General features: G+C 52.5%; 8 protein-coding genes across 14 annotated transcripts; 4 read left to right on the top strand and 4 right to left on the bottom strand.

The window, feature by feature from the left end:
- Positions 1 to 819: 819 nt before the first annotated feature.
- KVP17_005230 (uncharacterized protein) lies at positions 820 to 1633 on the bottom strand (the record flags this gene model as incomplete). Its single annotated transcript, XM_068515036.1, has 2 exons — positions 820 to 1376; positions 1405 to 1633. 2 exons carry the CDS (start codon positions 1631 to 1633, stop codon positions 820 to 822), a joined length of 786 nt encoding a protein of 261 aa, XP_068373840.1.
- Positions 1634 to 1906: 273 nt separating this feature from the next.
- Positions 1907 to 3340, bottom strand: KVP17_001719 (uncharacterized protein; the record flags this gene model as incomplete). 2 transcript variants are annotated; one of them, XM_068517385.1, is made up of 4 exons in its annotated part: positions 1907 to 2250; positions 2280 to 2511; positions 2538 to 2941; positions 2968 to 3340. In XM_068517385.1, 4 exons carry the CDS (start codon positions 3338 to 3340, stop codon positions 1907 to 1909), a joined length of 1353 nt encoding a protein of 450 aa, XP_068373829.1. The 2 variants fall into 2 exon arrangements, with proteins under 2 accessions (XP_068373829.1, XP_068373828.1); XM_068517384.1 differs by lacking the exons at positions 2538 to 2941; positions 2968 to 3340 and having other exon boundaries at positions 2280 to 2421.
- A 23-nt stretch (positions 3341 to 3363) lies between these two features.
- KVP17_001706 (uncharacterized protein) lies at positions 3364 to 4461 on the bottom strand (the record flags this gene model as incomplete). The annotated part of the gene is made up of 1 exon (XM_068517357.1): positions 3364 to 4461. One exon carries the CDS (start codon positions 4459 to 4461, stop codon positions 3364 to 3366), a length of 1098 nt encoding a protein of 365 aa, XP_068373801.1.
- A 111-nt stretch (positions 4462 to 4572) lies between these two features.
- Positions 4573 to 4968, top strand: KVP17_001724 (uncharacterized protein; the record flags this gene model as incomplete). Its single annotated transcript, XM_068517391.1, has 1 exon — positions 4573 to 4968. The coding sequence occupies one exon, from the start codon at positions 4573 to 4575 to the stop codon at positions 4966 to 4968; it is 396 nt and encodes a 131-aa protein (XP_068373835.1).
- Positions 4969 to 5061: 93 nt separating this feature from the next.
- Positions 5062 to 6900, bottom strand: KVP17_001710 (uncharacterized protein; the record flags this gene model as incomplete). Of its 2 annotated transcripts, none has more annotated exons than XM_068517365.1 (1): positions 5062 to 6900. In XM_068517365.1, the coding sequence occupies one exon, from the start codon at positions 6898 to 6900 to the stop codon at positions 5062 to 5064; it is 1839 nt and encodes a 612-aa protein (XP_068373809.1). The 2 variants fall into 2 exon arrangements, with proteins under 2 accessions (XP_068373809.1, XP_068373808.1); XM_068517364.1 differs by having other exon boundaries at positions 5062 to 6711.
- Positions 6901 to 7225: 325 nt separating this feature from the next.
- KVP17_001717 (uncharacterized protein) lies at positions 7226 to 9106 on the top strand (the record flags this gene model as incomplete). Of its 3 annotated transcripts, XM_068517382.1 has the most annotated exons (2): positions 7226 to 7929; positions 7957 to 9106. In XM_068517382.1, 2 exons carry the CDS (start codon positions 7226 to 7228, stop codon positions 9104 to 9106), a joined length of 1854 nt encoding a protein of 617 aa, XP_068373826.1. The 3 variants fall into 3 exon arrangements, with proteins under 3 accessions (XP_068373826.1, XP_068373825.1, XP_068373824.1); XM_068517381.1 differs by lacking the exon at positions 7957 to 9106 and having other exon boundaries at positions 7226 to 7933; XM_068517380.1 differs by lacking the exon at positions 7226 to 7929 and having other exon boundaries at positions 7970 to 9106.
- Positions 9107 to 9215: 109 nt separating this feature from the next.
- KVP17_001721 (uncharacterized protein) lies at positions 9216 to 11027 on the top strand (the record flags this gene model as incomplete). Of its 2 annotated transcripts, none has more annotated exons than XM_068517387.1 (1): positions 9216 to 11027. In XM_068517387.1, the coding sequence occupies one exon, from the start codon at positions 9216 to 9218 to the stop codon at positions 11025 to 11027; it is 1812 nt and encodes a 603-aa protein (XP_068373831.1). The 2 variants fall into 2 exon arrangements, with proteins under 2 accessions (XP_068373831.1, XP_068373832.1); XM_068517388.1 differs by having other exon boundaries at positions 9354 to 11027.
- Positions 11028 to 11128: 101 nt separating this feature from the next.
- KVP17_001726 (uncharacterized protein) lies at positions 11129 to 12398 on the top strand (the record flags this gene model as incomplete). Of its 2 annotated transcripts, XM_068517393.1 has the most annotated exons (3): positions 11129 to 11607; positions 11636 to 12266; positions 12294 to 12398. In XM_068517393.1, 3 exons carry the CDS (start codon positions 11129 to 11131, stop codon positions 12396 to 12398), a joined length of 1215 nt encoding a protein of 404 aa, XP_068373837.1. The 2 variants fall into 2 exon arrangements, with proteins under 2 accessions (XP_068373837.1, XP_068373838.1); XM_068517394.1 differs by having other exon boundaries at positions 11636 to 12398.
- Between the last annotated feature and the right edge of the window lie 247 nt (positions 12399 to 12645).

Raw genomic sequence — 12645 nt, 5'->3', positions numbered from 1 at the left:
CCTGGAAGCCTTGCAGCGTCTGCAGCTCATTAAGTTGCATGCGATAGAGGTAGTTGGACTGCTCAGGTGGCAACTCAGGATCAGCTACGACTTCTTTCAGGGCCCAGGCCTTACCCGCCTCGTCGAGGACCTTAAACACCTGTGACTGTCCCCCCCTACCTACCTTCTCAATGCGTTCGAACCACTCCCCATCAACCATCACGGAGTTCGCTGAGTCGGATTTGGAATGGGGGGGACCGGGAGTGCGGTTAACGAGGGGGACCAGCGAGATCGCTTCCACGTTGGGAAATGGCGACTGAGAACTGGTTTTGGCGGCAGATCTGGCTCCTGGCGTACTTTTGATGGGAGAGTGAGTCACAGGAGGAGTAGGTCTGGCAGGGGAGTGAGTCACAGGAGGAGTAGGTCTGGCAGGGGAGTGGGTGAAATGAACAGGTCTTGCAGGGGAGTGGGTTGAAGGAGGAGTACTCTTGGCAGGACAGAGAGTTGTAGCAGTACGTTTCGCAGGAGACCTGGAACCGGGAGTACCCGTTCCAATTGGTGCCAACCGGGCAATCAGAGGATGCAGCGCCCCGCGACGTAAGCCAGAGCCTGGAGTAGGACATACATTCTCCTGGCTTGCCGACTCTGGTATCCACCTCTCAGCCTGCGCTTCAGAGCAGCTGACACGAGAGGCTTTGCTTCTTGGCGTCGACCTCAAAGGTGGCAAACGCTTTTTATTTCCACGAATGGGAGTGGCGAATCGTTGAGGTGTGGAACAAGCAGGCAGATCCCATGCCGAATCCAGACCTTCGAGAAGTAATCCGACGGTAGCGTTCACTGCTAAAAGAATGCCTGGTACCCACTGCAATCCAATACACTTTTTGGTTCAGACTCGGAGGAAAGGCAGGTCCGGAGGCGCTTTCGAATTTTGCTGTGTGATGCCGAAAGTAAGTCGCACTTGCAGAGTATCTTTGACGATTTGCCGTTCTGGAGCTTTCCGACGATCGCGAACAGAGAGTGAACAGCAAAGAAACGGCACCACAGAGAGTAAACTCTCGCATCTCGCCTAGCCGCTTTGGAGTTCAACGTTAAGTCGTCCAGCAGGGTGCAGCAATCACCTAGGGCTCGTTCATATGACTCGCCGTAGAGAGACATGTCTGGCATTCCGCATATCGGGACACTAATCACAGCCGCCAGCGGCCGTCGCGCCGCATGCCATGTCTGCAGCAGACAGTAACGCATCATGATGTCAGCAGTCGCCGGGGCTTGGCGTGTACTCGCATCATCGTAAGATAGTCTCGTCACCGCTCGGTGATACGCAGGAACAACCTGAAAAAGCCACGGCGCGGTGTCGATCACTGGCAATAGCCAGGGATCCAGGACACTGGAGCTGCTGTCTGTATCCAGGCTTCTGGGAAGCCCCACCTAAACCCTCCAATACCAGCGTTCCCAGTTCCCAATAACAGGACATAACGATTCCGAAATTACCTGTAAGATCTTGTCTGCGACCTGTAAGGTGCCCATACCAGAAGTCAGCATCCCGGCTCGTGAACTCATTCAAGTTTTTTAGTGGTTCCAGGACAGACTGATCGCCTACTGCTACTTGCTGCAGCCGGTGACTAATGCGATTCAGCCGTTCAAAACCGGTTAGCATCTTAATCCGTATTTATCATAATGACGGACTCTGAGCAATCTTGGGAGAGCACACCTGAAAGTATTCAGGATGAGCGAGAACTCTACTCCTGGAAAAGTGTTTTCGAGGTTTCTGAGATTCCACTTAAACCTTTGGACATTAAGGTGAGAATTGCCATCGAAAATCACAGCAGTACCACACTCCTAATCTTGATCGGCTAGAGAGCCAAATCCGTCGAGCCCTGGGTAAATCAGGTCCATCCGCATCGCAAGAGCTCATGACAATGCCTTCGTACTAGACGTCAAACAGGCCCAACGACAAGATGGGATAGATCGTGGAGCTCATAGTCTCGTTGAACGTAATGTGCATGGGTAAACAACACCTTGCGTGGTCGTTTGTTAGAGTCATTCGCGCTTCGGCCGGCACCCGTAACAAAACTGCCGAATCTTGTTTCGCCACGACGCCCCACGCGTCGCCTGTAGGCTCTAGATTCAGAGCGTCGTTCTCGCTGCCTGGAAGCAGGTCGAATGAGAGCTTCGGTTGTACAATCTTCAGGGTGCAGATGTCGGAGTAAGGCTCAGAGGCTGACTCGTTGTTCCTGTTCAACGCCGTGAGACCGGCTTCCACCGTAATAGTTACTGAGTTTAACAACTTCCGTCAGAATTACCTTGAACGTCTCTTCTGTTAGCCACAACCAAGTCGATGTAGCCTTTAAACCCCGGCTTCAAAGGCTGGAACCGCTCCCGCAAGGTCCGCGTTTCCGACCCGCTAATCGGAGCTGGCTCACCAACTACGGCCTGTTTCAGCATCAACCACGGTGTCCATTGACCCAGGAAAGCGGATGTTAGGTAGATAAGTGCGGTGCCTCGACGGTAGCATTTGCTAAGGATCTTAGAACACTGTGTTAGTTGACCCGGAACCTCACACCGCCGCACCGTTTAAAGAACCGCGCCTGCAGCTGCGGCCGCCGTGCTACCTGGATGGAACTCCCTCTTGGAAACCGCGATTGAGAGGGCCTGTCCAGTAGTTGTCGCAGGGGAAGTGCTTCCTCTATCGAGAGCAAGGCACGTGCGGCAGCTTTGACAGATCTTTCGGGATGCTCGATGCCGATAAGCTCGTTGAGCGTTTGGAAGCTGGCATCGCTTCTGAGCTCCTCGAGGCCCCAATGCCAAATGGAGTCGGCTCTGTGGTCGTCCTCTGTTTTGCCGCGGCCGTGGCTTCGGAAGGCCGAATCGCTGGATCTCGTGCTTGAGTTCCTCTCCAAAGCAGTGCAGAGAGCGAGGAAGTTGTCCGTTGGGCGCGATTTGATTTCTCGGGTCGTCAGGTGCTCTGTGTGATGATCAGAAGAACCTTACTGATGAGCGCGTCCTCTGTTGCCTTCACAACACCGCTATCGAATCCACAGTATTCGCACGTTGCAATGGCAGTCTCGGCATCCACATTAAATCTCAGCGGCTGGCTGCAGAGAGGACACAGGAAACACGTAGTACATTTGTCTGCGTGTACGATGCTGGACAGAGAGACGTTTCTGAGACAGTGAGGACATGACTTGTCATCCGGTTCCTCGATTGTATCCAGACGACAGCGAACGTCACTACACACGTCACAGAAGAACAGTTCCGATTCATCAAAGAGCTGGACTCCTGACAGCTCAGGTGGCGAAATACGAACTCCGTTGAGCGTGCTACGGGGCGAGAGCAGGCCGTAAGTAACCCCAATGCAAGCCATTAAATACGGAAAAGTTTCTTTCACTAATGCATTAGGCTGGGGATTAGGTCATCCATCGTTGGGCGAGGCCCTTTTTGGGACTTTTGGAACTTTTGGAACTTGGGGTACTCGGAGAACTCTGGGAAAGTCTTTTGGATATCAGGGAACTTGGGGATATCTGGGAACTTGGGGATATCCGGGGTATTAGGCGCGCAGATGTCATCCATCTGCACGTCATCGCATATCTCATCCTTCCCACGCCATTCCTCGACGGAATCGTACAGCGTGATGACATCCTGCACGTTCTCATTGGGCTTCCCACGCCATTCCTCGACGGAATCGTACAGCGTGTTGACATCCTGCACGTTCTCATTGGGCTTCCCATCCCATTCCTCGTCAGTGTCGTCCAGCGTGATGATATCAATGATATCAACAGAGCGTGAGCCTTGCTGCGTGATATCAACATAGCCTGAGCCCTCGTCTTGCTGCGTGATATCAACAGAGCGTGAGCCCTCGTCTTCCTGCGTGACATCAACAGCACCCAGAATATCTTCTGCAGTCTTCCATAAATCCTGCACAATCTTTTGAGAGGCGTTTTCCTTTTTCCTTGCCAGTAGGCGGCGAAGTTGCTGCGTGGTCAAGCATAGACGTCGGCCATTGGTAAAGGTGATGAGACCCCCGGCGGACCGCTTCAGCTCAACACCTCCCGACTTGCAACAAACGACGTTAATCTCCTGGACGCTTTTGATAGTTCCACGGAAACGTCCTCGTTCAGGTTGTGGCGGACCGGTTGACCTTGTTGCTTGGGGGAGTGGTGCGGTGGTTGACGGTGCCCTCTGTAGGCCGAGTAAGATACTGTTCAATAACTGTTGGGCTTGGGGACGCTGGTTGGGGAGTACGAAAGCAGTCGACGTTCGTCGAGGTTGGGGAAGCGTTGGGGGCGTATGTTGAGCTTGTGGAAGCGGTGAGGCGCGTGGGAGAACAGTTGATGGCCTCGTGGCCCGCAGGATCCGCGGGGAATGTTTGGGGGAACCAGACGCTGATTCCTGGGCCGCGGGGAAAGCCGTTGATACATTCAGAATGCTTCCAAGGACGTGAGAGAGTCCATTCTGGGACTTGGAGGTGTCTACTGTCAGCTTCATGGAGAATTAGTTGATTTCGTTTGTCGTTTCACTGGGAACCAATTGGTTGTCCTCACATCAGAAACATTATCCTCATTGCCGAGTTTGTTTTGTCCGTGACAGATATTGCTGATGCAAATCAATGCCAGAAAGTCCCAAGACACGCCAGATATTGAAGGCACCGAGACCCTGGAAAGTCCTGACATTGGAACAGACTTCACAGATGACTCGTCTACCTTTCGCACGCCGCAAATTGTTCCCTTCCGTCGGATGACAGAGCCCGTACCGGAATTCGTTATGGTAACGCCTCCTATCGAGCACATCACCCCCAGAACTCCTGATGCGCCCAAGCGGTGCAAACGCCGGCGACATACAATCGGCGTTCCAACACCTGATTGGTCTGAGGATGTCATCCGAGTTCCGACTAGTCTGATGCAGGTGTGTCGAACAAACACCTCTCCTTTGGAGGAGTTTATGGAGAAGCAGCAGGCCTTGGAGTCTAGTTTGACGCGGAATGCGCAGGTGTAGTCTCACGAATCAACTACCTGATTCAACTTCAAATGGTTGGAAAAGAAATCCATCCATCAATGCTTGTGGAAAACATATTTTACCACAAAGAGATTAGACCACGAACTGAGTGATTGTTCCGTGATCCACGGCTGCCTGTCGAGGTCTTGGGTGTTCAATACCTTCGGACTCAACCTGTTCCAGCATCGCGGCTACTTCGTGGTGGTTTTCCATAACTGCGACTTGCTGAGGTTTAAAGCCGAGTAGGTTTGTGGTTTCGGGTCGAGCGCCCTTCTTTAGCAGCAGCTCGGCGGCTTCCACATTACCAAAGAAGGCAGCGTAGTGCAGGGGAGTATTGCGCATGTAAGCATCCAAAGGCTCGTTGCTGTCGATGTTCTCCAGTTCGGACACGTCTCCTTGGGCGATGGCTTGAATCACGTTGTCGTTCCGGGCAACATCAGCGGCAGAGGCAATTTCGGTGGAGGTGTCCGGCTGATCATTCTGCAAAGACCGACGCTGTTGGTGAAGGTTTCTCCAATAATGCCACTGCTTGAACAAACTTACGTAGCCAAAGATCGAAACAGTGCCAAATATCAGGCAGCCGAGAGCGAATAGTGCCGCAGCACTCTTCGTGATGTCAATGACAGCAAAACCGTCCTGGACGATCAACTCCCCCGAAGCTATCAATTTTTTCAGCCACGCATTGGTACTGGCTTCGTAGAGCTTTGTCTCAGCCATGCTGAGTCCGTAGAATCCCCATCGCGGAAAGTTGTCGTAGATCATGGAAAACTCCTGCGACACCTCAAACGCGAAGGCTTCTGCTTTATCCATCACCACTCGGAAGGCCCCCTCCCTGGCAAGGCCTTCGATGGGCTCCAGTGTGGTGAGTGGGATGGCGATCGCGGCGCCAGCGACCAAAGCCAAAGCTCCGAAAAACCCAGTGACTACCCAAAGGATCCCCAGTGTTACGAATGACGTCATCATTCCCAACGGAGACGGAGTGGGACCACTAGAGTGGCGTTGTGCGATCGTGTAGATCAGAGAGCCCAGGGCTGGTAAAACGAGAGCAGCCAGCGCGCAGCCGAGGAGGAAAATACCCGGCGGCACCCAACCCATCACAGGATGCAGGACCGAGTAGTACCTGTCAAGTGAAGAGGCAGCTGTGCCTGCAACACGACCGGATTCCTGCCGGATTTGACTCAGAAAGGCGTCCATAATGTCAGGAGGCTCCAGCTCCGAGGACGAAGACGGCGACGGGAAGGGAGGGTAGTCGGGGAACAGATCCGCGGACTGTTTCTCCAGATTTCGAAAGTAACAGCTAGCGGGGCATTTTTCGTAGAGTTGTCGGAAAGAGAGGCCGTAGAGCACACATCCAGCGACCAGTCCACTCAACACCACCGCCCACAGGGTGGAGATCAGCAACACTGTGCATCCTCGGCACAGGTTCATATTCTGCGGCGGTCTGCGCAGGCGATCTCCACCTGCGCGTCCAGGAAGCAATCTGGCTGTGCGTCTTCGGACTTGCGGAAGGCATGCAAACCAAAGGTTATGCAATAGTAGGAGTAGGATCCAACAGGTACCGACCGCGGCAACGATCAGGTGATAAGGATAAAGCTGCATGCTCCTAACTGCATATGTCCAGACGCTCCATTCGCTGGGGTTAGCCCAGTTAGCCTGGTCTGAAGGGCATGTTTCCACGCCTGGGATCAGGGAGCTAAAATTCACGCCGAAGACATCAACGTCTCCAACGGCGCAACCAAGCATTCCAACTACCTTCTCCTGGGGCGTTCTCCACAAGGAACCCGCCAACTGATTCGCAAACAGCGGGAGGGCTCGCGTGCAGCTCACTAGCTCACCTGGTTGAAACTGTAAGATATCAGCCGTGCTAGTGCAGGCTTCTTCTTTTGGGAGACCAACCAAAACTTTCGCTATCCGCCGAAAGATATCTCCCATCAAAATGCGGGAATCACGCCAGATAATTTGAGAAACGGTGCTAATCAGTCCCTATCTGCGTTCTACTGAAACCGCAGCCAAGGGAACGGGCTTGGCTGTTATGTAGACAGCGGGGAAAGACGGCTGTCATCTTTCCACACACGCGTGACGACTTCGTTCTACGATCCACTTTGGGGTAACGGGGTGACCGCCATAGCTGATTAGGTTCCGCCATCAATGGTGATATTAGTGCAGTGGCGATATTAGTGCAGTGTTCCTGTGATCAGTGTGTAAGGCAGGGCAATGAAATCCCTTGACTCGAGCTAAATACGTGAAACTCCTATTAATGTTGAGGCTGTTGTGGCTTTGGTCGTGTGTGGCAGCGTTCTTGCTGCATAAGTACCCAATTGAGGAGGTCACAGCCGAGTTCCAATGTCAAGTCGCCAATGAAAAGGAATTCTCGGATGCCATTAAGTCCCACGGCAACACTGTTGTCTTCTTCTTCGCCGATCATTGCAGCTTCAGCTTCGCTATGGCTAGCGAATGGGGTAAGATATGTCAGAAGTTTCCTGGCGACGCCTCCACTATCGGAGAGCTTCAAGAGCCCATCAGGGTTCTTATGGTCAACCCGCTCAAGTATGAGACGATAGCAAAGGAACAGGGCATTTACCAGTTCCCGGATGTGAGGCTGTATCGTACTGGTATTGCTGGAGAGAATACGGTGGTTAACTACACTGGTGAGCGCTCCGCCACTGGCGTCATTCGGTGGCTCAATCACTTAGTCGATTCGGTCGAGACGATTTCAACAGTCGAAGAATACACTATGTTGGCGAATAACCACACGGATTCTGTGGTGATTCTCGTATTCGTGCCTACTAACGTACCCGGAGGAGCGACGACCCTAGATGCACTCCGACGACATCTACGAGACGTGTCGAACCTTGAACAGGAGTCCTTCTTCGCTCTCACGCATCAACCTGAAGTGGCATCGCATGCCGTGCAGATGTGGAGAGGTGGAAACCCTGAGAGGGCTAAGCACGCGTCAGAACTGTGAGCGGCGAAGTTTCGATAACACAGAATCCAGACCCAGATGCCGTTCTTGCTGGTGATGAATCCCTTCAGCCACCAGTCGGAAGCTATTCATGTCCTTTTCAGTGACGGGAAGGAGGATCTGGAGCCTACCCTTGTGCTCTTTCCAGATGAGATGTCCTTCCTCCGACCAAAACCAGGTGATGTACCTCGAATCGAGTCTGTTTCAGTAGAGAACCGGCTGAAGTCTCTCCAAAACAAGGAGAGCCTGGTACAGATAGTCAAGGAGTTCAGGGTCCCAAAGGTAGCCTTGTTCCACGATCTCAGCGCGGCCAGCATCCTTAGGCAGGCTTCAAATGGCATCCCTCTGTTATTTGTCATCGCTCACGAGAACTTGCTCAAGAAGTACGCCAAGGACATTTACACCATTGGTGGCTACTACCGTGCCGACATTCAAGTGGTTCTCTTGGACCTGGAGTTAGCCGGTTACTCAGGACCTAAGATTATGCATATTCTAGGCATCGAGACTGACGAGGTACCACTTGTAAGCCTTGTCAAGATCAAACGAGACCGAATGCGATTCATGCCAGAGACCATTTATCGCCCCCCCTTCTCCTTCTTCCAACTTTCGCCCACTGATGATAGCGGGCCCCAAGAAGCGTTCAACCAGCTGACGACCTGGCTACAGCAGTACGCCAACGGTCAAGTCGTTGAGTTCCTCAAGAGCGAGCCCCTTCCTGACCCCGAGGATATCGTTCCTGGGGAGCCGTTGCCCATCGTAGGGTCCAACTTCTTGAAGGAGGTTATGGAGGATACGACGAAGGATGTGCTCGTGGACTTCTACGCTCCCTGGTGCGGTCACTGCACGCAGTTCGAACCCATACTGATTAAGGTTGCCAAGTACTCGACTCTGATTAAAACGTTGAAGATCGCGAAGCTCGACGCCACCAGAAACGCGTCCCCAGGGATGCGAGTTGGTTCATTTCCCACCGTAATGTTGTTTCCCGCGAAGTCGAAGGACAAACCCCACACCTACGCTGGCCAACGCTCCCCAGAAAAACTCCTCAGCTGGATCAACAACCACGCATCATTCAAGTTCGACGTGCAGTCCGTCGTGAGCAAGTACGAACGAAGCCGCTCAGGGACGAAGCTGATGAGCGAGCAAGAGAGGATCCGAGCTGTGCTAGATGAACTTTGATATGAATATTAGTGCAAACGTTCAATTAAATCATTTCAATTGATTTTTCTTAATGTAATTCATTTACTTATTGTATGAGATGTGTTGGAAATTACAAATACCTGGTGTTATGATCATTTCCTTTGTCTTTTTCGGAACCAATTTCGTCCTGGGGTCTACTTCGTCGCCAGAGACAACTGAGACTGTGATCACAATGAAACCGTCTGACTTTCCGATAGATTCAGGCTGCACAGGGGTCTGTTGTCTGATGCCTCACTATTGTCATCCGCACGCTATTTGTCATTCAACCGACGATGCCCACGGCATCATAGGAATCATCAGTGCAATCCCCAAGTGTTCCTGCCTACCTGGCTTCATAGGCGACGGGAAGACTAAAGGTTCTGGGTGTGTGAACGTCGACGAATGTGTTGAGGGCCTTCATGACTGTGAGCAGATTTGTGTAGACGCTACGCCAGGGTTTTCATGTGCTTGCGGCTCTGGATTTCGCCTTCGTTCAGACAAGCACACATGTGAGGACGAGGACGAATGTGAAGCGGGAACCCACAACTGCGAGCACGCCTGCGAAAATACCATGGGGTCTTTCGTATGCTCGTGTGAGCCAGGGTTCAACTTAATTGATGGTCACAGCTGCGAAGACATCGATGAGTGCCAAGGAGATAATCAGTGTCCATACGCTGAGCTCTGCCGCAACACCCTGGGTGCGTATGAGTGCGGGTGTCCTGAAGGCTACACCTCAGAGGGTCATCTATGCGTCAACATCAACGAATGCCTCACCGACGGCATCTGCGGCGATTATAAAGGCTGCCGCGACACTGAAGGCTCCTATGACTGCTTTTGTCTCCCAGGATTCACATCCCATGAGTCACTAGACGGGTTGAACTGCCAGGACGTCAATGAGTGCTTGGATCCTACAACTTGCCGCGCCTCCGACGCCTCCAACCCTCAGTGTGTTAATACCGTCGGAGGATTCACCTGCGTCTGTCCTAAAGGCTTTGATTTCGAGCCGACCTCTAGGACATGCCAGGATATCGACGAGTGTGCCTTCGATCTCTGCGCGCCAAAGACGTGCATCAACACCGAAGGAGGGTACCAGTGTGTGTGCGGTTCAGGGTACAGAGAGGTTGGCGATGTGTGCGAGGACATTGACGAGTGTGCGGAGGGGACGCACACGTGTGAGGCGGGCTGCTCGAACACTACCGGGTCATACGAGTGTCTGTGTGATGTGGGGTTCTACAGTGCAGAAGACGGTTACGGAGCACAGGCGTGCTTCGACGTCAACGAATGTAAACTGGGTCTCTGCTTCGGCAAATGTTTGAACCTTCCTGGTGGGTTCGTTTGTAGCTGCCCCGCGGGGCACTTCGACACGGAGATGCTTCTGAACGGCTTTGACGGGCAGTTCGATGCTGAGACACGTGCGTCCCTTGAATCCTTCGAGGTTTCCGAATCCCAGGTCCAAGCACGGACCTCATGCAAGCCCCTTGCCCTCTGCTCCTTCTCCATGGCGGCTTTGGACCTTGAGCCGGTGAAGGCAGCATTAGCCACTCGTGACGGATCCCTAGGCAACCTCCTTTGCCCGGATTCGTCCTGTATCGACGACGTGGCCGGATACAGATGCGAATGCCCAACGGGGTTCCATTCACCTGACGTGTTGGTCGCTTTTTTGACATCTCAATCCTTTGATCAAGAAGTTGCACCTCCCCTGCGTGACAGGCATGTATGGGCTATGGCCACCATAGATTTACCGTTCCAGACTTTCGAAGACCTCTGCTATGACACCAATGAATGCCTCGTTAACGGATCTTGCCCTGCTGCCACACCTTGCTGCACTAACGCCTACGGCAGCTTTAAATGCTCAGCGCGCGTGAAGACGTTTTCAGGATTTTCTTGTTCGGTAGGCATGATTGATACAACAAAAATATAATATCTTTGTCAACTATTCGCTCTATCTGAGCTGAGTCTCAGCAGAGCTGAGCCCACACAACACAACATTTCTTCCGTGAACCTATTATTCGGAATATCGCCATGGTCAAAGAGTTCGACATCATCCTCTGGGGAGCCACTGGCTACACAGGCAAACTTGCTTTAAAGTACCTGTTCAATCGTTACGGCACCACTGTGAGGTTCGCTGTGGCAGGTCGGAGTGTAGAGAAGCTGGAGGCACTAATATCAGAGCTTCAGGTGTCTGTGAAGGTACCATTGTTGGAGGCCAGTTTGGGAGATGAGGCAAGCTTACGAAATGTGGCAGCCTCCTGCAAGGCTATTATTGCCTGTGTGGGACCTTTCCGTCTATATGGCGAACCGCTGATGAAGGCCTGCATCGCTGAGAAGACCCACTACGTCGACATTACCGGCGAAACGGACTGGATTAAAAAGATGGATCAGAAATACTCGGAGCAGGCGAAGAGCCAAGGCGTGGCTCTCATGCCGTTTTGCGCCTTTGAGGCTGCTTCCACGGAGATGGGGTTGATCCAACTCTTCAGTGAGGCCGAGAACATTGAGCAGTGGGGTTTCGGTTTCGATCTAACACAGCGGGGCTGCACTATCCGAAGGCAAAGTCACCCAGACCTTCCTCACTACCGGCGGCACCTTCTTTTCATCAGGCACGATGAAGACTATCGCTTCCATTGTGGCTACGGGTCACGTTGAAGGCTCTCCTAGCCTTTCTCCGTTCGAGTTGGCTGGAGTGGCTCCGAATGAGTACGCTCGCAAGAACAACTCTAGTTGTACTTTCTTCCTGCCTCGTTGGGATGACATCCAGGAACGCTACCTGATTCCGCACGCTCTCTTGCCTGGCCTGGTCAACTACGCTCACTGGACCAATCGCCGAAACCAATTTGCCTACGGAGAGCAATTGATTTTGTCACTCGGGGTGCCAGTCACGAACGTGTTCGTCGCCTATTTTATGACTTTCTACCTCTTGGTGGTGGGGCTAACGATGCAGATTGTCGCTCGAGTTCCTGTTTTGCTCAAGCAGGTTCTGAAGTTGGCGGACAACCCTCCCGCTGCCGACGCCTCCACAACCGTCACCACAAGTGGAGTCCTCTCTACTCGAAATGGACCAAAGAAACTTCGCGCCTCCTACAGATTCATGGGTGACGCATACCAATTCAGCGGTATGTTCGTTGTGGAGGCGGCGCTACGGTTGGCACGGACTGAGCCTGTAGGTGTTGGGTGCTATCTTACACAGGCTCAAACTGGAGTCTGCTCAATTAGAGAAGCTACCGGGGCTGACCTCTGGGAAATGCTTAAGACGCACCCTAGGGTTGTTTGTAACAGTGATACTCCGCTGTGATCGTCTGCAACTTCCTGCTTTCAGACTGGGGAGCAGAGTGTAAACCAGATACCTTTAGGAATCTTCGACTGGAGGATGTGCCATCAACAGATCCGTTTACAGATATCAAAAGGTTCTAATAAACTCCAGACCTTTAACTCTTCAAATCTTCGACTAGTATCAAAACGTTCAAATTAACGAACTGTCAGAATTCGAAGGTTCAAATTCGAAGGTTCAAATTGACTGAGTCCACATGCAAAGGTTCAAA

Source organism: the organism of the source record quoted next, assembly GCF_019968985.1.
Source record: "MAG: Porospora cf. gigantea B chromosome Unknown PgB_NODE_47_length_55195_cov_124.374_1-54000, whole genome shotgun sequence".
NCBI lineage: Eukaryota > Apicomplexa > Conoidasida > Eugregarinorida > Porosporidae > Porospora > Porospora cf. gigantea B.
This window is presented reverse-complemented; position numbering and strand designations above follow the sequence as displayed.